General features: G+C 41.7%; 2 protein-coding genes across 2 annotated transcripts in view; one reads left to right on the top strand and one right to left on the bottom strand.

Moving 5' to 3' along the window:
- cdr2l (cerebellar degeneration-related protein 2-like) overlaps positions 1 to 1890 on the top strand; it is a 5090-nt gene extending 3200 nt beyond the window's left edge. The window contains exon 6 of the mRNA XM_058050057.1: positions 195 to 1890. Within this exon, the coding sequence (XP_057906040.1) occupies positions 195 to 1077 (883 nt within the window). The 3' untranslated portion in view covers positions 1078 to 1890. The remainder of the gene's footprint in view (positions 1 to 194) is intronic.
- On the bottom strand, positions 1333 to 26434 carry arhgdia (Rho GDP dissociation inhibitor (GDI) alpha). Its single transcript, XM_058050109.1, has 6 exons — positions 26266 to 26434; positions 18664 to 18859; positions 18485 to 18568; positions 2644 to 2720; positions 2524 to 2587; positions 1333 to 2453 (listed from the first exon to the last, which is right to left on the bottom strand). The coding sequence occupies exons 2-6, from the start codon at positions 18851 to 18853 to the stop codon at positions 2251 to 2253; spliced, it is 618 nt and encodes a 205-aa protein (XP_057906092.1). The 5' UTR covers positions 18854 to 18859; positions 26266 to 26434; the 3' UTR covers positions 1333 to 2250.

Here is a 26434-nt window from a genome sequence, read left to right as displayed (position 1 = left end):
ACAGGGTGTAAAAAGAGGACATTTGGTCACCATAATCTCGATGGTCTTCCTCAAAAAAGTGACCATTTTCTGGTCTTATTGGACACGTTGAGATTAAGATGAAAGCGTGCTCTTCTCGGCTCCCAACTAAAAGTCTTTTTTCATGGCTTGTGTTGGATTTCGTTGTAACGTTCAGACCTGCTGCCTTTTCCCAGATACGAGGACGGGTTCCTGCTGGCCAACCCGGGCAGCGTGGACCTCGCCGAGAGGCAGCCGGCGGAGGAGGAGAACGACCGCCTGAGAGACATCGTGACGTCGCTGCGTGCCGCCATGTCGGCCGAGCGCTCCAAACGGGAGTGTGCCGAGCGGGAGTGCGCCGCCGTCCTGCAGGAGTTTTTACGCCTGGAGCAGCGTCTCCTCGGCGCCGAGGGCTGCCAGCTTCGGGTTCAGGAGCTGGAGGCGGAGCTCCAGGAGATGCAGCAGCTGAGGAAGTCCAGGGCGTGTCTGGCGGAGGAGGGCATGGATACGCTGCTCGGCAACGGCCCGGAGACGGACACGCCCGATGAAGGCGCGGCGCTGGACAACGGCGGCGCCGAAGGAAGCGATGCGGGGGGACCGGTGAGGAAAAGCTGCAGCGACACGGCCCTCAACGCCATCAAGACCCGCGACCCCCCAGGGCGGCGGCAGACGGGCCACAAACGAGGCATGTCCATCCTGAGCGAGGTGGACGAGCAGTACCACGCCCTGCTGGAGAAGTACGAGGAGCTCCTGGGAAAGTGCCGCCGTCACGAAGAGAGCCTGTGCCACGCCGAGGTCCAGACCTCCAGACCCGTGTCCAGGGATCCCTCCATGAAGGAGTACAGCATGGCGTCCGCTGGGGCGTCCGCGGCGGAGGAGGTCCGGGCCCCGCAGACGCCTCCTCACGCCCCCTCCACGCCAGAAGCCATGGAGGGCATCAGCAGGCACGTGGAGCAGGTGGACCGACGGCTGAGCCAGAACACCCCCGAGTACAAAGCGCTCTTCAAGGAGATCTTCTCCCGCTTGCAGAAGACCAAGAGTGACGTGAACTCCAGCAAGAGCAGAAAAGGCCACAAGTGAGCGTTGATTGCGTCACATATTGAACATTCCCGGGAACGGCAGGTGGATTGAAATAATCTTTTAATCCTCCTCCGTGCGAGGTGTTTATTTCTTAATCAGGCCCCGCCCCTTATGAATTGCCAAACTGTACAGCGCCGACGCTCATTTTCCCCTCCAGCATGTCTTACAGGAAGAAGCATCGTACTGTGGCTTTTGTGTACATTAAAAGAAATGCATTGAGAACGTTTCCTGGAATGAATGAAGACGCGTTGAAGCCCAACTTCAACACTTTAATACCAAGAGAGGAGCACGGAGCAAACGATGCGTTCATGACCCCGACGCGCGTACAAAAACATGGGAATAAAGCGGTCGCGGTAAGAAAACACGTTCCGTACTTCGGGGGTGTTTACAAACCGGAGGCACCGTCAGAGAGGCCAGGATTTAAAAGGTGCCCAGACCCGATGAGGAAGGCCACGTGGCAGCTGCCAAAAACATCCTGCATGCAGACTTGGGAATGATTTGGGAAAGGTGGCCAGCATTCCGAGTCGTCTGCTCGGAGGATTTAGACGCGCGAGCACAGAAAGACGTACAGCAAGTGGCACCTTTTACACTTCCTAGGAGAAATGGAAATAAGACTCGTTAGCATCGGGAAAGCTGCTTTTCTTCCGGTATCATCCCACGGGAAGTAACATTACTGACACCTAGTGACCACTGTACATTACTACGTAGTATTTGGGTCTTGTACATGCCTGGAGTTTTACTTCATGGAATCATTTTTATGCTGAGGTGGAACATTAGCTGAATGCTAATAGTTAGCTGTGTTAACCGTATGAATATTTTAGTTGGCGACGCTGCGGAATTGGACGCGTGAGGGACGGCTGTACTGTACTGTACTGTACGGTACTCCAAGGCAGACGCGGTGATGAGAAAAACGTTAGCGTAGGAAAAGGGACAAAAAGCGGAGAAACATTTTGGGCTAATCTTACCGAACTAAATTACCACGACACATTTCCATTGTGTATCTTATTCTACTTCCAGGATTTAATACTTTCAAGAAAACAGGAACGTGGAAGTGCGGGGGCGTCCTTGGACGGAAAAGGATGGTCAGAAATAGATTTAAAAAAAATGGAATGACCGAGGAGGAAAGAAAGCGGAGGAAATGGCGGCGGCGGCGGCGGCGTCGACGAGGGAAGGTCAGTCTTTCCAGTCCTTCTTGATGGTGAGGCTCCACTCCCAGGACAGATGGTCGTGTTTGTCGTCGTCGGTGAACTTGGACTTGATGTTGTAGGTCCCGCGAGCCAGCATGCCTTTGGGCGCCTCCTCGGCAGTGGTGGTGTACTCGTACTCCTCGTTGGGTCTGGGCCCGTAGCTGCCCACCATGTAGTCCGACTTGTCAACTGGACACGAGACGCGACAGGTCAGGATGGGCTAAAGTTGAAGATGCTAGCATCCGTAGGACGGTCTTACCCTTCACGCCTTTCCTGAACGATTGCTGGGTGTACTTCAATCCCGACACGATCTCCCTGTTGACCTGCCAAAGACGCAACGACGTCAGGGGAACCCGGGGAACGCGTGACAAGGACTCACCTTGAAGCTGATCTTGATTCTGTACTCCACACCCTCCTTCAGCACAAAAGGGTTCTTCTTGAAGCTCTCCAGATCTCCTGGAAGGAACAAAGAATAAAAAAGATGCCATTTTATATTTAATAAAGGCAATAATCAATGTTTGAATTTGGTGATTTTTGAAAAAAACGTAAGGGGTTAGTATGTCGTTTTTTTTCAATTTTTTCAACTTGCTGAAAATGCACTTTTCTGGTCAAACTAACAGCGGAAACCTCACACACACTCAACAAGGGGCCCAGAAGAGCCCAAAAATGGCATAAAATGCCAGTTTTAAATTTGGTGATTTTTGAAAAAAACGTAAGGGGTTAGTATGTCGTTTTTTTCCATTTTTTCAACTTGCTGAAAATGCACTTTTCTGGTCAAAAAAACAGCTGAAACCTCACACACACTCAACAAGGGGCCCAGAAGAGCCCAAAAATGGCATAAAATGCCAGTTTTAAAATTTGTGATTTTTGAAAAAAATGTAAGGGGTTAGTATGTCGTTTTTTTTTCATTTTTTCAACTTGCTGAAAATGCACTTTTCTGGTCAAAAAAACAGCGGAAACCTCACACACACTCAACAAGGGGCCCAGAAGAGCCCAAAAATGGCATAAAATGCCAGTTTTAAATTTTGTGATTTTTGAAAAAAACGTAAGGGGTTAGTATGTCGTTTTTTTCAATTTTTTCAACTTGGTGCTAATGCACTTTTCTGGTAAAAAAAACACCGGAAACCTCACACACACTCAACAGGTGGCCCAGAAGAGCCCAAAAATGGCATAAAATGCCAAAGTTTGAGGGTGTTGATTTTTTAAAAAAACGTAAGGGGTTAGTATGTCGTTTTTTTCAATTTTTTCAACTTGGTGCTAATGCACTTTTCTGGTCAAAAAAACATGGGAAACCTCACACACACTCAACAGGGGGCCCAGAAGCACCCAAAAATGGCATAAAATGCCAGTTTTAAATTTTGTGATTTTTGAAAAAAACGTAAGGGGTTAGTATGTCGTTTTTTTTCAATTTTTTCAACTTCCTGAAAATGCACTTTTATGGTCAAAAAAACATGGGAAACCTCACACACACTCAACAGGGGCCCCAGAAGCACCCAAAAATGGCATAAAATGCCAGTTTTAAATTTGGTGATTTTTGAAAAAAACGTAAGGGGTTAGTATGTCGTTTTTTTTAATTTTTTCAACTTGCTGAAAATGCACTTTTATGGTCAAAAAAACAGCGGAAACCTCACACACACTCAACAGGGGGCTCAGAAGAGCCCCAAAATGGCATAAAATGCCAAAGTTTGAGGGTGTTGATTTTTGAAAAAAACGTAAGGGGTTAGTATGGCGTTTTTTTCAATTTTCACAACTTGCTGAAAATGCACTTTTCTGGTCAAAAAAACAGCTGAAACCTCACACACACTCAACAAGGGGCCCAGAAGAGCCCAAAAATGGCATAAAATGCCAGTTTTAAATTTTGTGATTTTTGAAAAAAACGTAAGGGGTTAGTATGTCGTTTTTTTTCAATTTTTTCAACTTGCTGAAAATGCACTTTTCTGGTCAAAAAAACAGCGGAAACCTCACACACACTCAACAGGGGGCCCAGAAGAGCCCAAAAATGGCATAAAATGCCAGTTTTAAATTTTGTGATTTTTGAAAAAAACGTAAGGGGTTAGTATGTCGTTTTTTTCCATTTTTTCAACTTCCTGAAAATGCACTTTTATGGTCAAAAAAACATGGGAAACCTCACACACACTCAACAGGGGCCCCAGAAGCACCCAAAAATGGCATAAAATGCCAAAGTTTGGTGGTGATGATTTTTGAAAAAAAACGTAAGGGGTTAGTATGTCGTTTTTTTCAATTTTTTCAACTTGCTGAAAATGCACTTTTATGGTCAAAAAAACAGCGGAAACCTCACGCACACTCAACAGGGGGCTCAGAAGAGCCCAAAAATGGCATAAAATGCCAAAGTTTGAGGGTGTTGATTTTTGAAAAAAACGTAAGGGGTTAGTATGTCGTTTTTTTCAATTTTCACAACTTGCTGAAAATGCACTTTTCTGGTCAAAAAAACATGGGAAACCTCACACACACTCAACAGGGGGCCCAGAAGAGCCCAAAAATGGCATAAAATGCCAGTTTTAAATTTTGTGATTTTTGAAAAAAACGTAAGGGGTTAGTATGTCGTTTTTTTCCATTTTTTCAACTTGCTGAAAATGCACTTTTATGGTCAAAAAAACATTGGAAACCTCACACACACTCAACAGGGGCCCCAGAAGCACCCAAAAATGGCATAAAATGCCAGTTTTAAATTTGGTGATTTTTGAAAAAAACGTAAGGGGTTAGTATGTCGTTTTTTTCAATTTTTTCAACTTGCTTCTAATGCACTTTTCTGGTCAAAAAAACAGCGGAAACCTCACACACACTCAACAGGGGGCCCAGAAGAGCCCAAAAATGGCATAAAATGCCAAAGTTTGGGGGTGATGATTTTTGAAAAAAAACGTAAGGGGTTAGTATGTCGTTTTTTTCAATTTTTTCAACTTGCTGAAAATGCACTTTTCTGGTCAAAAAAACAGCGGAAACCTCACGCACACTCAACAGGGGGCTCAGAAGAGCCCAAAAATGGCATAAAATGCCAAAGTTTGAGGGTGTTGATTTTTGAAAAAAACGTAAGGGGTTAGTATGTCGTTTTTTTCCATTTTTTCAACTTGCTGAAAATGCACTTTTATGGTCAAAAAAACATGGGAAACCTCACACACACTCAACAGGGGCCCCAGAAGCACCCAAAAATGGCATAAAATGCCAAAGTTTGGGGGTGATGATTTTTGAAAAAAAACGTAAGGGGTTAGTATGTCGTTTTTTTCAATTTTTTCAACTTGCTGAAAATGCACTTTTATGGTCAAAAAAACAGCGGAAACCTCACGCACACTCAACAGGGGGCTCAGAAGAGCCCAAAAATGGCATAAAATGCCAAAGTTTGAGGGTGTTGATTTTTGAAAAAAACGTAAGGGGTTAGTATGTCGTTTTTTCAATTTTCACAACTTGCTGAAAATGCACTTTTCTGGTCAAAAAAACAGCGGAAACCTCACACACACTCAACAGGGGGCCCAGAAGAGCCCAAAAATGGCATAAAATGCCAGTTTTAAATTTTGTGATTTTTGAAAAAAACGTAAGGGGTTAGTATGTCGTTTTTTTCCATTTTTTCAACTTGCTGAAAATGCACTTTTATGGTCAAAAAAACATGGGAAACCTCACACACACTCAACAGGGGCCCCAGAAGCACCCAAAAATGGCATAAAATGCCAGTTTTAAATTTGGTGATTTTTGAAAAAAACGTAAGGGGTTAGTATGTCGTTTTTTTCAATTTTTTCAACTTGCTTCTAATGCACTTTTCTGGTCAAAAAAACAGCGGAAACCTCACACACACTCAACAGGGGGCCCAGAAGAGCCCAAAAATGGCATAAAATGCCAAAGTTTGGGGGTGATGATTTTTGAAAAAAAACGTAAGGGGTTAGTATGTCGTTTTTTTCAATTTTTTCAACTTGCTGAAAATGCACTTTTCTGGTCAAAAAAACAGCGGAAACCTCACGCACACTCAACAGGGGGCTCAGAAGAGCCCAAAAATGGCATAAAATGCCAAAGTTTGAGGGTGTTGATTTTTGAAAAAAACGTAAGGGGTTAGTATGTCGTTTTTTTCCATTTTTTCAACTTGCTGAAAATGCACTTTTATGGTCAAAAAAACATGGGAAACCTCACACACACTCAACAGGGGCCCCAGAAGCACCCAAAAATGGCATAAAATGCCAAAGTTTGGGGGTGATGATTTTTGAAAAAAAACGTAAGGGGTTAGTATGTCGTTTTTTTCAATTTTTTCAACTTGCTGAAAATGCACTTTTATGGTCAAAAAAACAGCGGAAACCTCACGCACACTCAACAGGGGGCTCAGAAGAGCCCAAAAATGGCATAAAATGCCAAAGTTTGAGGGTGTTGATTTTTGAAAAAAACGTAAGGGGTTAGTATGTCGTTTTTTCAATTTTCACAACTTGCTGAAAATGCACTTTTCTGGTCAAAAAAACAGCGGAAACCTCACACACACTCAACAGGGGGCCCAGAAGAGCCCAAAAATGGCATAAAATGCCAGTTTTAAATTTTGTGATTTTTGAAAAAAACGTAAGGGGTTAGTATGTCGTTTTTTTCCATTTTTTCAACTTGCTGAAAATGCACTTTTATGGTCAAAAAAACATGGGAAACCTCACACACACTCAACAGGGGCCCCAGAAGCACCCAAAAATGGCATAAAATGCCAAAGTTTGGGGGTGATGATTTTTGAAAAAAACGTAAGGGGTTAGTATGTCGTTTTTTTCCATTTTTTCAACTTGCTGAAAATGCACTTTTCTGGTCAAAAAAACAGCGGAAACCTCACACACACTCAACAAGGGGCCCAGAAGAGCCCAAAAATGGCATAAAATGCCAGTTTTTAATTTTGTGATTTTTGAAAAAAACGTAAGGGGTTAGTATGTCGTTTTTTTCCATTTTTTCAACTTGCTGAAAATGCACTTTTCTGGTCAAAAAAACAGCGGAAACCTCACACACACTCAACAAGGGGCCCAGAAGAGCCCAAAAATGGCATAAAATGCCAGTTTTTAATTTTGTGATTTTTGAAAAAAACGTAAGGGGTTAGTATGTCGTTTTTTTCCATTTTTTCAACTTGCTGAAAATGCACTTTTATGGTAAAAAAAACAGCGGAAACCTCACGCACACTCAACAGGGGGCTCAGAAGAGCCCAAAAATGGCATAAAATGCCAAAGTTTGAGGGTGTTGATTTTTGAAAAAAACGTAAGGGGTTAGTATGTCGTTTTTTTCCATTTTTTCAACTTGCTGAAAATGCACTTTTCTGGTCAAAAAAACAGCGGAAACCTCACACACACTCAACAGGGGCCCCAGAAGCACCCAAAAATGGCATAAAATGCCAGTTTTAAATTTTGTGATTTTTGAAAAAAACGTAAGGGGTTAGTATGTCGTTTTTTTCAATTTTTTCAACTTGCTTCTAATGCACTTTTCTGGTCAAAAAAACAGCGGAAACCTCACACACACTCAACAGGGGGCCCAGAAGAGCCCAAAAATGGCATAAAATGCCAAAGTTTGGGGGTGATGATTTTTGAAAAAAAACGTAAGGGGTTAGTATGTCGTTTTTTTCCATTTTTTCAACTTGCTGAAAATGCACTTTTCTGGTCAAAAAAACAGCGGAAACCTCACACACACTCAACAGGGGCCCCAGAAGCACCCAAAAATGGCATAAAATGCCAGTTTTAAATTTTGTGATTTTTGAAAAAAACGTAAGGGGTTAGTATGTCGTTTTTTTCAATTTTTTCAACTTGCTGAAAATGCACTTTTATGGTCAAAAAAACATGGGAAACCTCACACACACTCAACAGGGGCCCCAGAAGCACCCAAAAATGGCATAAAATGCCAAAGTTTGGGGGTGATGATTTTTGAAAAAAAACGTAAGGGGTTAGTATGTCGTTTTTTTCAATTTTTTCAACTTGCTGAAAATGCACTTTTATGGTCAAAAAAACAGCGGAAACCTCACGCACACTCAACAGGGGGCTCAGAAGAGCCCAAAAATGGCATAAAATGCCAAAGTTTGAGGGTGTTGATTTTTGAAAAAAACGTAAGGGGTTAGTATGTCGTTTTTTTCAATTTTCACAACTTGCTGAAAATGCACTTTTCTGGTCAAAAAAACAGCGGAAACCTCACACACACTCAACAGGGGGCCCAGAAGAGCCCAAAAATGGCATAAAATGCCAGTTTTAAATTTTGTGATTTTTGAAAAAAACGTAAGGGGTTAGTATGTCGTTTTTTTCCATTTTTTCAACTTGCTGAAAATGCACTTTTCTGGTCAAAAAAACAGCGGAAACCTCACACACACTCAACAAGGGGCCCAGAAGAGCCCAAAAATGGCATAAAATGCCAGTTTTTAATTTTGTGATTTTTGAAAAAAACGTAAGGGGTTAGTATGTCGTTTTTTTCCATTTTTTCAACTTGCTGAAAATGCACTTTTATGGTCAAAAAAACATGGGAAACCTCACACACACTCAACAGGGGCCCCAGAAGCACCCAAAAATGGCATAAAATGCCAAAGTTTGGGGGTGATGATTTTTGAAAAAAACGTAAGGGGTTAGTATGTCGTTTTTTTCCATTTTTTCAACTTGCTGAAAATGCACTTTTCTGGTCAAAAAAAACAGCGGAAACCTCACACACACTCAACAAGGGGCCCAGAAGAGCCCAAAAATGGCATAAAATGCCAGTTTTTAATTTTGTGATTTTTGAAAAAAACGTAAGGGGTTAGTATGTCGTTTTTTCAATTTTCACAACTTGCTGAAAATGCACTTTTCTGGTCAAAAAAAACAGCGGAAACCTCACACACACTCAACAGGGGGCCCAGAAGAGCCCAAAAATGGCATAAAATGCCAGTTTTAAATTTTGTGATTTTTGAAAAAAACGTAAGGGGTTAGTATGTCGTTTTTTTCCATTTTTTCAACTTGCTGAAAATGCACTTTTATGGTCAAAAAAACATGGGAAACCTCACACACACACTCAACAGGGGCCCCAGAAGCACCCAAAAATGGCATAAAATGCCAAAGTTTGGGGGTGATGATTTTTGAAAAAAACGTAAGGGGTTAGTATGTCGTTTTTTTCAATTTTTTCAACTTGCTGAAAATGCACTTTTCTGGTCAAAAAAACATGGGAAACCTCACACACACTCAACAGGGGCCCCAGAAGCACCCAAAAATGGCATAAAATGCCAGTTTTAAATTTTGTGATTTTTGAAAAAAAACGTAAGGGGTTAGTATGTCGTTTTTTTCAATTTTTTCAACTTGCTGAAAATGCACTTTTCTGGTCAAAAAAACAGCTGAAACCTCACACACACTCAACAAGGGGCCCAGAAGAGCCCAAAAATGGCATAAAATGCCAGTTTTAAATTTTGTGATTTTTGAAAAAAACGTAAGGGGTTAGTATGGCGTTTTTTTCCATTTTTTCAACTTGCTGAAAATGCACTTTTCTGGTCAAAAAAACATGGGAAACCTCACACACACTCAACAGGGGCCCCAGAAGCACCCAAAAATGGCATAAAATGCCAGTTTTAAATTTGGTGATTTTTGAAAAAAACGTAAGGGGTTAGTATGTCGTTTTTTTCAATTTTTTCAACTTGCTGAAAATGCACTTTTATGGTCAAAAAAACAGCTGAAACCTCACACACACTCAACAGGGGGCCCAGAAGAGCCCAAAAATGGCATAAAATGCCAAAGTTTGAGGGTGTTGATTTTTGAAAAAAACGTAAGGGGTTAGTATGTCGTTTTTTTCAATTTTTTCAACTTGCTGAAAATGCACTTTTCTGGTCAAAAAAACATGGGAAACCTCACACACACTCAACAGGGGCCCCAGAAGCACCCAAAAATGGCATAAAATGCCAAAGTTTGGGGGTGATGATTTTTGAAAAAAACGTAAGGGGTTAGTATGGCGTTTTTTTCCATTTTTTCAACTTGCTGAAAATGCACTTTTCTGGTCAAAAAAACATGGGAAACCTCACACACACTCAACAAGGGGCCCAGAAGAGCCCAAAAATGGCATAAAATGCCAGTTTTAAATTTTGTGATTTTTGAAAAAAACGTAAGGGGTTAGTATGTCGTTTTTTTTCAATTTTTTCAACTTGCTGAAAATGCACTTTTCTGGTCAAACTAACAGCGGAAACCTCACACACACTCAACAAGGGGCCCAGAAGAGCCCAAAAATGGCATAAAATGCCAAAGTTTGAGGGTGTTGATTTTTGAAAAAAACGTAAGGGGTTAGCATGGCGTTTTTTTCCATTTTTTCAACTTGCTGAAAATGCACTTTTATGGTCAAAAAAACAGCGGAAACCTCACGCACACTCAACAGGGGGCTCAGAAGAGCCCAAAAATGGCATAAAATGCCAGTTTTAAATTTTGTGATTTTTGAAAAAAACGTAAGGGGTTAGTATGGCGTTTTTTTCCATTTTTTCAACTTGCTGAAAATGCACTTTTATGGTCAAAAAAACATGGGAAACCTCACACACACTCAACAGGGGGCCCAGAAGCACCCAAAAATGGCATTAAATGCCAGTTTTAAATTTTGTGATTTTTGAAAAAAACGTAGTATGTCGTTTTTTTCCAATTTTTTCAACTTGCTTCTAATGCACTTTTCTGGTCAAAAAAACAGCGGAAACCTCACACACACTCAACAGGGGGCCCAGAAGAGCCCAAAAATGGCATAAAATGCCAGTTTTAAATTTTGTGATTTTTGAAAAAAACGTAAGGGGTTAGTATGTCGTTTTTTTTCAATTTTTTCAACTTGCTGAAAATGCACTTTTATGGTCAAAAAAACAGCGGAAACCTCACGCACACTCAACAGGGGGCCCAGAAGAGCCCAAAAATGGCATAAAATGCCAAAGTTTGAGGGTGTTGATTTTTGAAAAAAACGTAAGGGGTTAGTATATGGCGTTTTTTTTCATTTTTTTCAAGTTGCTGCTAATGCACTTTTCTGGTCAAAAAAACATGGGAAACCTCACACACACTCAACAGGGGCCCGGGAAGAACCCAAAAATGGCATAAAATGCCAAAGTTTGGGGGTGATGATTTTTGAAAAAAACGTAAGGGGTTAGTATGTCGTTTTTTTCCATTTTTTCAACTTGCTGAAAATGCACTTTTCTGGTCAAAAAAAACAGCGGAAACCTCACACACACTCAACAAGGGGCCCAGAAGAGCCCAAAAATGGCATAAAATGCCAGTTTTTAATTTTGTGATTTTTGAAAAAAACGTAAGGGGTTAGTATGTCGTTTTTTTCCATTTTTTCAACTTGCTGAAAATGCACTTTTATGGTCAAAAAAACATGGGAAACCTCACACACACTCAACAGGGGCCCCAGAAGCACCCAAAAATGGCATAAAATGCCAAAGTTTGGGGGTGATGATTTTTGAAAAAAACGTAAGGGGTTAGTATGTCGTTTTTTTCAATTTTTTCAACTTGCTGAAAATGCACTTTTCTGGTCAAAAAAACATGGGAAACCTCACACACACTCAACAGGGGCCCCAGAAGCACCCAAAAATGGCATAAAATGCCAGTTTTAAATTTTGTGATTTTTGAAAAAAAACGTAAGGGGTTAGTATGTCGTTTTTTTCAATTTTTTCAACTTGCTGAAAATGCACTTTTCTGGTCAAAAAAACAGCTGAAACCTCACACACACTCAACAAGGGGCCCAGAAGAGCCCAAAAATGGCATAAAATGCCAGTTTTAAATTTTGTGATTTTTGAAAAAAACGTAAGGGGTTAGTATGGCGTTTTTTTCCATTTTTTCAACTTGCTGAAAATGCACTTTTCTGGTCAAAAAAACATGGGAAACCTCACACACACTCAACAGGGGCCCCAGAAGCACCCAAAAATGGCATAAAATGCCAGTTTTAAATTTGGTGATTTTTGAAAAAAACGTAAGGGGTTAGTATGTCGTTTTTTTCAATTTTTTCAACTTGCTGAAAATGCACTTTTATGGTCAAAAAAACAGCTGAAACCTCACACACACTCAACAGGGGGCCCAGAAGAGCCCAAAAATGGCATAAAATGCCAAAGTTTGAGGGTGTTGATTTTTGAAAAAAACGTAAGGGGTTAGTATGTCGTTTTTTTCAATTTTTTCAACTTGCTGAAAATGCACTTTTCTGGTCAAAAAAACATGGGAAACCTCACACACACTCAACAGGGGCCCCAGAAGCACCCAAAAATGGCATAAAATGCCAAAGTTTGGGGGTGATGATTTTTGAAAAAAACGTAAGGGGTTAGTATGGCGTTTTTTTCCATTTTTTCAACTTGCTGAAAATGCACTTTTCTGGTCAAAAAAACATGGGAAACCTCACACACACTCAACAAGGGGCCCAGAAGAGCCCAAAAATGGCATAAAATGCCAGTTTTAAATTTTGTGATTTTTGAAAAAAACGTAAGGGGTTAGTATGTCGTTTTTTTTCAATTTTTTCAACTTGCTGAAAATGCACTTTTCTGGTCAAACTAACAGCGGAAACCTCACACACACTCAACAAGGGGCCCAGAAGAGCCCAAAAATGGCATAAAATGCCAAAGTTTGAGGGTGTTGATTTTTGAAAAAAACGTAAGGGGTTAGCATGGCGTTTTTTTCCATTTTTTCAACTTGCTGAAAATGCACTTTTATGGTAAAAAAAACAGCGGAAACCTCACACACACTCAACAGGGGGCTCAGAAGAGCCCAAAAATGGCATAAAATGCCAAAGTTCGAGGGTGTTGATTTTTGAAAAAAACGTAAGGGGTTAGTATGTTGTTTTTTTCAATTTTTTCAACTTGCTTCTAATGCACTTTTCTGGTCAAAAAAACAGCGGAAACCTCACACACACTCAACAGGGGGCCCAGAAGAGCCCAAAAATGGCATAAAATGCCAAAGTTTGGGGGTGATGATTTTTGAAAAAAAAACGTAAGGGGTTAGTATGTCGTTTTTTTCAATTTTTTCAACTTGCTGAAAATGCACTTTTATGGTCAAAAAAACAGCGGAAACCTCACGCACACTCAACAGGGGGCTCAGAAGAGCCCAAAAATGGCATAAAATGCCAAAGTTTGAGGGTGTTGATTTTTGAAAAAAACGTAAGGGGTTAGTATGTCGTTTTTTTCAATTTTCACAACTTGCTGAAAATGCACTTTTCTGGTCAAAAAAACAGCGGAAACCTCACACACACTCAACAGGGGGCCCAGAAGAGCCCAAAAATGGCATAAAATGCCAGTTTTAAATTTTGTGATTTTTGAAAAAAACGTAAGGGGTTAGTATGTCGTTTTTTTCCATTTTTTCAACTTGCTGAAAATGCACTTTTATGGTCAAAAAAACATTGGAAACCTCACACACACTCAACAGGGGCCCCAGAAGCACCCAAAAATGGCATAAAATGCCAGTTTTAAATTTGGTGATTTTTGAAAAAAACGTAAGGGGTTAGTATGTCGTTTTTTTCAATTTTTTCAACTTGCTTCTAATGCACTTTTCTGGTCAAAAAAACAGCGGAAACCTCACACACACTCAACAGGGGGCCCAGAAGAGCCCAAAAATGGCATAAAATGCCAAAGTTTGGGGGTGATGATTTTTGAAAAAAAACGTAAGGGGTTAGTATGTCGTTTTTTTCAATTTTTTCAACTTGCTGAAAATGCACTTTTATGGTCAAAAAAACAGCGGAAACCTCACGCACACTCAACAGGGGGCTCAGAAGAGCCCAAAAATGGCATAAAATGCCAAAGTTTGAGGGTGTTGATTTTTGAAAAAAACGTAAGGGGTTAGTATGTCGTTTTTTTCCATTTTTTCAACTTGCTGAAAATGCACTTTTATGGTCAAAAAAACATGGGAAACCTCACACACACTCAACAGGGGCCCCAGAAGCACCCAAAAATGGCATAAAATGCCAAAGTTTGGGGGTGATGATTTTTGAAAAAAAACGTAAGGGGTTAGTATGTCGTTTTTTTCAATTTTTTCAACTTGCTGAAAATGCACTTTTATGGTCAAAAAAACAGCGGAAACCTCACGCACACTCAACAGGGGGCTCAGAAGAGCCCAAAAATGGCATAAAATGCCAAAGTTTGAGGGTGTTGATTTTTGAAAAAAACGTAAGGGGTTAGTATGTCGTTTTTTTCAATTTTCACAACTTGCTGAAAATGCACTTTTCTGGTCAAAAAAACAGCGGAAACCTCACACACACTCAACAGGGGCCCCAGAAGCACCCAAAAATGGCATAAAATGCCAAAGTTTGGGGGTGATGATTTTTGAAAAAAACGTAAGGGGTTAGTATGTCGTTTTTTTCCATTTTTTCAACTTGCTGAAAATGCACTTTTCTGGTCAAAAAAACAGCGGAAACCTCACACACACTCAACAAGGGGCCCAGAAGAGCCCAAAAATGGCATAAAATGCCAGTTTTTAATTTTGTGATTTTTGAAAAAAACGTAAGGGGTTAGTATGTCGTTTTTTTCCATTTTTTCAACTTGCTGAAAATGCACTTTTATGGTAAAAAAAACAGCGGAAACCTCACGCACACTCAACAGGGGGCTCAGAAGAGCCCAAAAATGGCATAAAATGCCAAAGTTTGAGGGTGTTGATTTTTGAAAAAAACGTAAGGGGTTAGTATGTCGTTTTTTTCAATTTTTTCAACTTGCTTCTAATGCACTTTTCTGGTCAAAAAAACAGCGGAAACCTCACACACACTCAACAGGGGGCCCAGAAGAGCCCCAAAATGGCATAAAATGCCAAAGTTTGGGGGTGATGATTTTTGAAAAAAAACGTAAGGGGTTAGTATGTCGTTTTTTTCCATTTTTTCAACTTGCTGAAAATGCACTTTTATGGTCAAAAAAACATGGGAAACCTCACACACACTCAACAGGGGCCCCAGAAGCACCCAAAAATGGCATAAAATGCCAAAGTTTGGGGGTGATGATTTTTGAAAAAAACGTAAGGGGTTAGTATGTCGTTTTTTTCAATTTTTTCAACTTGCTGAAAATGCACTTTTCTGGTCAAAAAAACATGGGAAACCTCACACACACTCAACAGGGGCCCCAGAAGCACCCAAAAATGGCATAAAATGCCAGTTTTAAATTTTGTGATTTTTGAAAAAAAACGTAAGGGGTTAGTATGTCGTTTTTTTCAATTTTTTCAACTTGCTGAAAATGCACTTTTCTGGTCAAAAAAACAGCTGAAACCTCACACACACTCAACAAGGGGCCCAGAAGAGCCCAAAAATGGCATAAAATGCCAGTTTTAAATTTTGTGATTTTTGAAAAAAACGTAAGGGGTTAGTATGGCGTTTTTTTCCATTTTTTCAACTTGCTGAAAATGCACTTTTCTGGTCAAAAAAACATGGGAAACCTCACACACACTCAACAGGGGCCCCAGAAGCACCCAAAAATGGCATAAAATGCCAGTTTTAAATTTGGTGATTTTTGAAAAAAACGTAAGGGGTTAGTATGTCGTTTTTTTCAATTTTTTCAACTTGCTGAAAATGCACTTTTATGGTCAAAAAAACAGCTGAAACCTCACACACACTCAACAGGGGGCCCAGAAGAGCCCAAAAATGGCATAAAATGCCAAAGTTTGAGGGTGTTGATTTTTGAAAAAAACGTAAGGGGTTAGTATGTCGTTTTTTTCAATTTTTTCAACTTGCTGAAAATGCACTTTTCTGGTCAAAAAAACATGGGAAACCTCACACACACTCAACAGGGGCCCCAGAAGCACCCAAAAATGGCATAAAATGCCAAAGTTTGGGGGTGATGATTTTTGAAAAAAACGTAAGGGGTTAGTATGGCGTTTTTTTCCATTTTTTCAACTTGCTGAAAATGCACTTTTCTGGTCAAAAAAACATGGGAAACCTCACACACACTCAACAAGGGGCCCAGAAGAGCCCAAAAATGGCATAAAATGCCAGTTTTAAATTTTGTGATTTTTGAAAAAAACGTAAGGGGTTAGTATGTCGTTTTTTTTCAATTTTTTCAACTTGCTGAAAATGCACTTTTCTGGTCAAACTAACAGCGGAAACCTCACACACACTCAACAAGGGGCCCAGAAGAGCCCAAAAATGGCATAAAATGCCAAAGTTTGAGGGTGTTGATTTTTGAAAAAAACGTAAGGGGTTAGCATGGCGTTTTTTTCCATTTTTTCAACTTGCTGAAAATGCACTTTTATGGTCAAAAAAACAGCGGAAACCTCACGCACACTCAACAGGGGGCTCAGAAGAGCCCAAAAATGGCATAAAATGCCAAAGTTTGAGGGTGTTGATTTTTGAAAAAAACGTAAGGGGTTAGTATGTCGTTTTTTTCAATTTTCACAACTTGCTGAAAATGCACTTTTCTGGTCAAAAAAACAGCTGAAACCTCACACACACTCAACAAGGGGCTCAGAAGAGCCCAAAAATGGCATAAAATGCCAGTTTTAAATTTTGTGATTTTTGAAAAAAACGTAAGGGGTTAGTATGGCGTTTTTTTCCATTTTTTCAACTTGCTGAAAATGCACTTTTATGGTCAAAAAAACATGGGAAACCTCACACACACTCAACAGGGGGCCCAGAAGCACCCAAAAATGGCATTAAATGCCAGTTTTAAATTTTGTGATTTTTGAAAAAAACGTAGTATGTCGTTTTTTTCCAATTTTTTCAACTTGCTTCTAATGCACTTTTCTGGTCAAAAAAACAGCGGAAACCTCACACACACTCAACAGGGGGCCCAGAAGAGCCCAAAAATGGCATAAAATGCCAGTTTTAAATTTTGTGATTTTTGAAAAAAACGTAAGGGGTTAGTATGTCGTTTTTTTTCAATTTTTTCAACTTGCTGAAAATGCACTTTTATGGTCAAAAAAACAGCGGAAACCTCACGCACACTCAACAGGGGGCCCAGAAGAGCCCAAAAATGGCATAAAATGCCAAAGTTTGAGGGTGTTGATTTTTGAAAAAAACGTAAGGGGTTAGTATATGGCGTTTTTTTTCATTTTTTTCAAGTTGCTGCTAATGCACTTTTCTGGTCAAAAAAACATGGGAAACCTCACACACACTCAACAGGGGCCCGGGAAGCACCCAAAAATGGCATAAAATGCCAAAGTTTGGGGGTGATGATTTTTGAAAAAAACGTAAGGGGTTAGTATGGCGTTTTTTTCATTTTTTTCAACTTGGTGCTAATGCACTTTTCTCATTAAAAAAACATGGGAAACCTCACACACACTCAACAGGGGGCCCAGAAGCACCCAAAAACGGCATAAAATGCCAGAGGTTGAATTTGATGATTTTTGAAAAAAACGTAAGGTATGTCGTTTTTTTCTGTTTTTTCAACTTGCATCTAATGCACTTTTGTGGTGAAAAAACATAAGCGGTATAGAAAATGGAAGGATGAGTTGGAAGCGGCAGCCTATGATGAGACATGTAGTATATATTGTGACCACCAGATGGCACTCCGCCCCAGGAACTGACCGACTAGATTTATTTCTCCACATGCTTGAAGTGATGCAAATACATTTCTTCATAGCCAATTCCGTGTTAGTGATTTTTTTTTATCTTGGAAATGACACTTTGTTGGAGATATTATAAAATATGAGTTTACATGACACAATGACCCCAGTATTCTCCATTCTACATCATGTTGGTCTTGGTTTCCTCAAGACACACTTGAATAAACCCTGGACCGACTATATTTATTACAGCTTGGAATCTATGAATTGCGTGGCTTCACGCTATCACGGGTTTGCAAATATACATAAATGAATAACTCATCGTATTCATGGTGAAATACAGCCTATTATGAGTCAAAACATTTTGACATTTAAGCCAAGTTTACACACTTGTTTTGCTAAAACTAAAATACACATTCAAAGACGCTGGGATGATACAGTCATGGAAAAAAATGACCGTTTCTTCCCTTTAATGACCGATACATCTAAAGCCACACATTTTTGGACAGATATAATGATGATGACATAATGATGATAAGACTTTAATTCAAGAAATGATATCTAGCAACTACCGTTGTTTTCTTGATTATATTTCCAAAAACTGTCCTCTGAGCTATTGTTGTTGTCATGGTTATATTTGTCCAAACAACTGCACCTTCACTTGTATGAGGTATTAAAATGAACCTGAAAGTGAAAAACCAAATCCTACTTGGCAGGAATTGGCTTATAACGGTGGAATCTGGAACGCGGTAAACGCGGTACATGGAGCGTTGTACATCGTGTGCGTGCGGAGAATCAATACAAATCACGTTTCCCATAATGCTGCTGGCACACAGGACAGTGTTTGCTGCTCACCCTGCAGGTCAAGTACCAGAGTGTTGGGCGCCGCGTCACAAAGCAAAGTCATCCGTGTCACCTGGATGTTTGGGGTGCTTGGATCTAAAACGTGGATCAGAGTTCACAGTTGACATTTACCACTTCCTTGAAAGCATCGTAATAGAATGATTTGGTGGCACATCAGCCTGGAAGCTCACCTGTACAAGCCGGGACCTTGCCCAGTAACGCCTCCTTGTACTTGCGCAGGCTTTCGTCATCTTTGTCCATCTCTTGGATCTCCATCAAGCTCTTCTGGGCCGGAGCTTTGTAGTTGACCGTGCAGTCCGTCTCCTCGTTGGCTGCGGCGATCGCGGCGAGCTGCTCGGGTGTGGGTTCTGGCTCTGCCATGGCTCGCTAATCGGAAGAGTGAGCAGTAATGAGCGTTTCGTTTGGTCTTTAATGAGATTTGACCTGCGCGTGGAGTAGACATCTGGACGATGATCTAGATGGAAATCTAAACCTCTTGGCTGAGCCAATCAAGCACTCCTCAAAAGGGCCTGTAGTAACATCGCCTTACCGCTGAACTTGTAAACAAACATGGCGTCGATCGTGTGGGACGTTTGGGAAAGTCACATGGCCAAACGCTTTGCACCCGGGGCTTGTTCCTATTGCTGCAGCGTTGCAAACAGTTTTCCAGAGAAGACCCTAGGGCTACAGATCTGTGATTTCATCATGGAAATGATGGCGTCGATGACAAAGCTCATCATCATCATCATCATCGTTGAACCAAGAATAATTGCATGGGGGTGCTAACAATACACTATGCGTTCCATACTTCCTCCATACTATGTGTTCCACATGTTTGTTTCAAGACCTTCCTTAAAGAATCAAAGCTAAGACGGTCAACAAACATGCAGTGAAATAAGCGCGTCACCGAGCGCCGACATGAGGCGTACGTATGCTGTGCAGAGGAACCATTAGCCGCCATCAACACCTGCAGCAACCCCGAGGCAGCTGGAAGCCTGCTTCTCATTACACGCCGTCTGGTTCATGTCTTGCTCCGTCGCCATAGCACCACGGTCCATCTAACAGTTTGGTGCCATTCTTCAGCAGCGGACAGGTGAAGCTGCGGGTTATCTCCAGGATGAACGTGCAACTTGCTGGGTTGTTAGCTTTCAGGCTCTGGTAGCTAAACAGCTAAACTCTGGTCTTTAGCGGCCGTTGGATGAGGCAAGAACGTACTGCAGCTTCCCATATTTCAAAGCACTCGGTCATGAGGCCACTTAGTGGAAGTGGAGAAGATGACGTGCTTGGACGAAACACAAGACATTAACCATGTTGACACAGGCTCCGAGGCCCAGAGGGGAGACTGATAAACGGTGCAGAAAGAAGTCAAACGATAAGTTTTTTTACTTAAAAAGGTCCACACGGGCCAAAAAAAAAAACACTCTTGGCCGACATGCTCAGACAATTAGCAACACAACCCCTCTTATTGGTCCATGATCACTGCTGAAGAACACCTCAGGCTGACTTCATACAAAGCATCCACAATGCAAAGCTGGCCTGGATCATCTCAGCCAAAACAACACCAAGTGTTTACATCGCGCGCATCGACGGCAGTAAATCACACGACTGCAAACAGAACCCGCCGGGCTGTCGCTCCGTGTCGCTCCGTGCACAGCTGGGAATTGGCCAAGTAGGACCTGCGGTTCCTAACGGGGCCTCGGTGCTTCCATAAAACACACACATTCCTTCTCTGCCAGTTGCATGCAATGGCCGCTTCACTGCGCATGTTTGTGGAAGCAGGGCGACACAAAGAGACCGGAAAATACTGATGGACCCACAGGTGGCTTCTCTCACTTCCTCTTCTCCGCTCTGCAGCGAGCTAACAGGAAGAAGCCGTCACATATGGCTTTGCATAACAGTGACATGGTCGTTTTCCACCCGCTGGTATCGAGACTCAAGCCTACTGGCTTTGTAGTGGTCAGCACCGTGGCGACCACCTTTTCATCACACTTATGCTCATTTTATTGTTTTTTTTTATGGAGAACTCTACTAAGAGTTTGTGACTTTGAAGGCTGGAAGTGTGAGAAGGTTGAGAAGGTCCCTTGACTTGCTGATGGACTGACACGGACTGTGCCGACGAATAAACGTGGCTCCATCCTTTAATTCCAAACTTCCACATCACCTAGCTAGTGACACCCAGGGTCAGACGTCATTTCTGGTTTGACTTCCCCGATTGGGATTAGAACATGATCCAATTTCAACTGCATGAAACTGAAATGAATCCAGCGTATGCCCATCATCCTCATGAAGTAATAATATGATTTGGCAAATACATCAAATAATGACGTGAATAATATCCAAGTACTTCATGTAGCAATGAATACACACCAAAGAAAGGTCGGCTTGTGGCTACCAACGAAGCCCAAGTCCATGTCTTTATCTACAGTGTGTGAGCCTCCCCTGTGAGAATACAATAGAATGGGGGGCCTCCCCGACTCCTTGAAAAACTGATTTTGTGGAGCATAGTATGTGGAATTTGCCGCTTGGCCCAGATTCTTTACTCACTCACTGAAATGTAGGAAGTCAAAACGTGTTTATTCTGCCTTAGACAAAACTCAAATAAGCTTAGTAGCTTTGAAAAACTGATTTTTCCTCAAAGATCCCTTGGAACCGAGATAAGCACATCCTGTCAGGAATAAATGAAGGTACAAACGTGTACAATTTAGGAGATGTTAGTACTGGAATCGCTACAGTTGTGAAGAATCGTTCCATGAATGTCGGCGACGACCTTATTTTACTCCGAGTATGAAATATGTGAATCGGCAAATGAGGGCCAACGCAGGAGTAAACCGGATTAGCGCTAACCACATTAACATTGTTGCCGTGATGACACACATTCTTGTCGGCTGACTCCGCACAAACAACACAACGGTGTCTCAACTGGCAACCGGCCAGCTCAAGTCATCGGTCGCGCCTCAGACGAGATTATACGCCCGTGTTATGAATGTAAGGATTTTTTTTTTTTTTAATGACACCCTTATTTTGTTTACACAGAAAGTATGTGGCTTTTATTTTGAAGACGTAAAATGTGCCTCGTCCTCATTTCACTCACAACTTGCATGACGTCATAAAATGGTGCCTTGCTTTTATAAGCGGTTAAACAGCCCGAGTAGGACACACACACAGACTCGCCAGCATGCTCTGCTAAACTAAGCTAACCCACTAGCTTGCGTTCGTGCTCCGTAAGAAAAAAGTCAAAAAATTTTTGGACAACTTTTTCTGGCGGTTCAGGTTGCCATTTCGACATGTTTACAGCCGGGAGATATTCCGCAATGATTGAGCAGTCCGGCGGTGAAATACTTCCCCACACAAACCAGGGCTCGACAATAACGATGTACCGATGGCCCGGGGCAAGTTAAAACAAAATTCGGGCAAGTAAATCCAATCATTAATATTCCCGTCGGGCAAGTGCACTTTAGCATGCCGTACTGCCAAGAGTTTGTTCTAAAGCGGTTCTTGTTGGGTGTTGGTAAAACACGGACTGCGTAATTCCGGTGGTAATTTGCAAACCAATCCTTGCAAATCTTGAAATGGACCAATCAGAATCGTTTATTTAGACCGCGGTCCGTAATCCACATCCGCGTTTTACCCACACCCGTTCTTGTTCGCGATCAACCAATCAGCGATCGTTTTACTAGGAAAACATCTATCATGGCGTCCCTGCCAACATCGTCTAATTCTTCAACAACTTGTGAAGGAAAACAGCAAAAAGTGATGAACCAGTGCCTCCTAAACAAGTATTTTATTAGCGGCAGCAAATCAAATGATGGCAAAGGTGAGTGAATCACGTTGCTGTGGCAATTTGAAGTGGTCACAATGAAACACCACCCATTAGATCCAATACCAAGTGCTGATTTTGCACAAGCTACAAAATCTAGCGGTTCAATTTCTCTGTGTATTTTTCTCACCTTTGCTTCACAAATTATTGTTTGACCATTGAGCATTTTTTCCTGGATTAAAAACACTTTACTAGTACACAAATGTGTCAAATGTTTCATTGTGGTGCACAACTTATAAATATCACTGCTTACTACGACTACCATTTGTAAGGTAGCATGGCTTGCCATGTTAACATACATCTCCACAAATGTTCAGACATTCCTCCAAATACAATGCATCAGTACTATTATCTGATGAATTATCAGCATATATTGATATATGATATCATTATGGCAGTCTTTTCATTTTACATGGGGCAAGTTCGGGCAAGTAGTTCTCACCTTAAGGATTCCCTATGGGCAAGTCATTTTGGTTTTTAACGTAGAGCCCTGCAAACGTTCTTTTACTTCACGATGTTGGCATTTCATTCACATTATGTCAATTGTCGCAAAGCTCTGTTTAACAGTAGATTATGTCTTTATTGACCAATTCGGCGATTCAGAGTGTGAATTTTTTTGCCAAGAAGTCATAAGAAGACAATCTGTGGCCGATAGTGAAAGGTTAAACAACAACACCGCTGTGGTGAGATTACAGTAAATGGGATTACGCCCAACCAGGCATTGAGTGACATGCTTGGGAAGTACCTGAAAGCACCATGGACCTACACCACAAGACCTATCTACGACCCAACGTCAGTGTTCTGGCTGAGGCCAGGAGGTTCAATTCCCTTGCAAGATGATACACGTGATGACCCCATTTCATAAAAATGATGGACCGCCTCTTCCAAAGGGAGGACGCTTACGAAATCCGCGGGGGTTTAAATGATTTGCTTGGTGGTTACGTGCATCCAAGTCATCCCAAAGTGTGATGATGGTGGATTATTTAGGAATGTTTGACAGCCAGCCTATGCCAACACATCAGAGGCATCGGGTATTGATACCTTGGCTACACGCTAAGCTGACATTTATAGGGACACCGCAGTCACCCAACATTTGAGGCTTTTTCAGGTGACATTTAGATGGCGGCCGACCCCCCCCCCCCCTCACACATCTGCACCCGTTTTGATCCTCTGTAGCGCTGAATCGTTGCTTCTCTACTTCTGTCAGACACCAAAAACGCCTTTAATGAAACGGGACTACAAACATGTCACAATGCAGGTGGACATTTTGTTTTTCAACGTTACGCAAACTTCCTTGAACTGGCGAGCGCTTGATGATTCACTTCCTCTTGACTGCTGAAGCAAAAAGGCAGCAGAGTCAAAGTACAATTTCAACTATTCCACCTGTGATCGCACGTAACTGTCGTTTACCGTCAGGATTCTTTCCTCGTGGTTGCCAGCAAGGAAGGCAGCAGCAAATTGTTCTACGTACAAAAATAGCTTAGAGCGAAGTGCTGATAGTGGCGCAATGAGGAAGCGGTGCAGCAAGAACTCCTCAAGAACTAATGCAATGCAGAGGAAGTCCAAAAGACACGATGCAATCAAACGAGAGGGGGGAGCAGGTTTGAGTGGCTGTGATGAACCCATGTGAACCGATTACATAAAAAGTTAGTCAAATTTTCAAAAGGAAATAGTCATACTGTATCTGCAGAGGCAAACCAGAAAGAAACAAAAGACGACTTTAGCAGGAAGAAGCAGAACAAATAGGAAGCTTTAAAAATAGCTGGGGTAAAATCCCTGTGTGCAGGGGCAGGAAGCGGGGACAGAATGAGATAGGAAGGTACCGGCTGCTGGGAAGGTACCCACTGAAAGTTCTCCACTCAATCCAATATTATATACCGCATGTCCGTGCCTAAAACCACAGACAATTTGGAACGTCAAACGTACAGTCGTACATTCCTGCTTGGATTACAAGCAGCAGTGTTGGCTCAACACTTGGATTGGATCCAAGGATTCAATTGAACTTGAAGAAGGTTGCGTTCCGACACAAACAAGACCACACAAATCATTTCCTGCAGACACCAGGTTGTGTGTGTCGAAGGGGACATCCACGCCCTCCACAAGGGACGTGACGTGCTACTTTGTAGGACCCCATGATTCCGCGTTAATGGAATTTGGCAGACATTGACAAAATGTGAATAAAATGCAGTCACCGTGAGGATAAGGAACGTTGGTGTGGGGACGTATTTCCCCCGGCGGACCGCTCAAAAACACGAGCCCGCCCCCTCCTCAACTGAACATGTTTACTCTCAGGCTGTATGAGTGTGTTGACAGCGTGTTGTGTGTGCAAACGAGCCTTTAACGATGCCCGCTGAAGTTGTGCAAGTTGCGAGTAAAATAAAGAGGAGAGGCACCCGGCTGGTCTTCACCATCAAGACCAGAAGATGTGTAATGTATCACACTCCATCCTCCTTAACCACAAGCACGGGCATTACGCTTTGTTGAGGATTGTGTGCGTGCAGAGGCTGACATCCCAAATGAAGCAAACTACATCTGTTTCCGAAATACTGGGCAAAATTTCCCAATGGCATATTGCATCAATAAATGTAAGAATTCAAAAGAAAAACTACATTTGGAGCCCCAAATAGGTGGAGAAAGCATTGCCAGATGATACACACCAATTAAAAAATGAAAAATGGTCAACCGGTCATCCCACCGTCTAATATTTAACCCCACTCGCCAGAAACAATACTCTGGCACGGTACCATAATATCCCAAGGACCAAAAACATGGTTTGGTCTGCCCCGAGTGAGCAAAAATTCCGTCAAAGCTGTAAAATAAAACACAAATAAACATGAATTGAATATCAAATGTGTTGTCAATTAACTGTAGAAGTGATTAATCATCAATTAACCATGACAACTGAAAATACCCTTCCTAAAACGTCATGCCAACCGCAATCATCACTTGATATTTTAGGATACATTTTGACCAAAGAGGTCCCCTGTCAATCTTTTAAATAGATAGGGGCTTTGAAAAATGTGAGGCGGGCCTCCCACAGGCCTTTCCCACCGGGGACGGTGTAGCAGCTTGAGAAAAATACAGAAAATACTGTCTTTTTCTCGGTTAACTTTGGTTATGTTTAAAAATACAGCGGAACCTCAGTTAGTGTATTTTTCTGGTTTAAGATGCTGAGAAACGCTATTGAATTCAGGATCCACAAAGAGAAGCCAATATGCCGCACACCTACATTACAGGTGTAGCTGATGGTTGGCCTTTTATAGCCAAAGCGAGGCGGGAAGGGGTGAGAGGATTTGTGGTGATGGCGGCTGATCTCTTGGAATAATCACCCATTAGCCATAATCACTTGGAGCACATTTGATCCAAGGAGGTGTGATATACGCACACTTAAACAAGGGTAACCATTAAGTGGTAACGGCGGTTAATCACCGTTTTGATCTAAGGAATAAATGAGCCCTTCGCACAAGTTCAGATTTGGGTGGGTTGAACAAAAAAAAAAAAAAGTTAGAATCCAGGAAGTTACACGGAATCTTCCACTTCCGCCATATTACACATCATACAAAAAGGTCAACTTTTTAGTTGAAGTTTAGTGAAGTAATTACTTGTTGTAACACATAGCCGTGAGCATTCATGCTAAAAAGGCCGTGGTCATGATTGGAGTGGTCTCTAACACCCGGAAATGAAACGAAGTTAAGGTTTTTTTAATGCACGTTGTCGAAGCATGACTTCAAGAAGCCATAGCATCAAGTTTGGCGAATGACCCCACGAGAAAACACATTAAACATATCTAGCTTGATATTAATGAATATTTTCAAATTCACTCGTAGCAGGAAGTTGCTCTTTGCCCAACTAAACAGGTCATTAATTCGGATTCTCGGGTAAAGCAAACGCTTCCGTTCAAACCTCGCTAAGTGTACCAAAAGTCGTAGTACAAAGCGACTTCCACGAGTTTGTCGAATGTTTCATTGAATCTTACCGTTTTACCGCTGAAGGACAAGAAGGCTCTTGTGGACGCTGGCGAGGGGGGTGAAGTGAAGTGACACAGGAAAATGTGAACGTTCCCGTGAACAGGCCAACAACGTCCGGCGGATCGGCTTCACAATAAAAGTGATGCTGCTTGGACGAGAAATTAAAAGGTTGCGGTT

The sequence above is a fragment of the Doryrhamphus excisus genome, chromosome 15, assembly GCF_030265055.1.
Source record: "Doryrhamphus excisus isolate RoL2022-K1 chromosome 15, RoL_Dexc_1.0, whole genome shotgun sequence".
Classification (NCBI taxonomy): Eukaryota; Metazoa; Chordata; class Actinopteri; order Syngnathiformes; family Syngnathidae; genus Doryrhamphus; species Doryrhamphus excisus.
The sequence above is the reverse complement of the archived record's forward strand: the minus strand, read 5'-3'. Positions and strand labels throughout refer to the sequence as shown.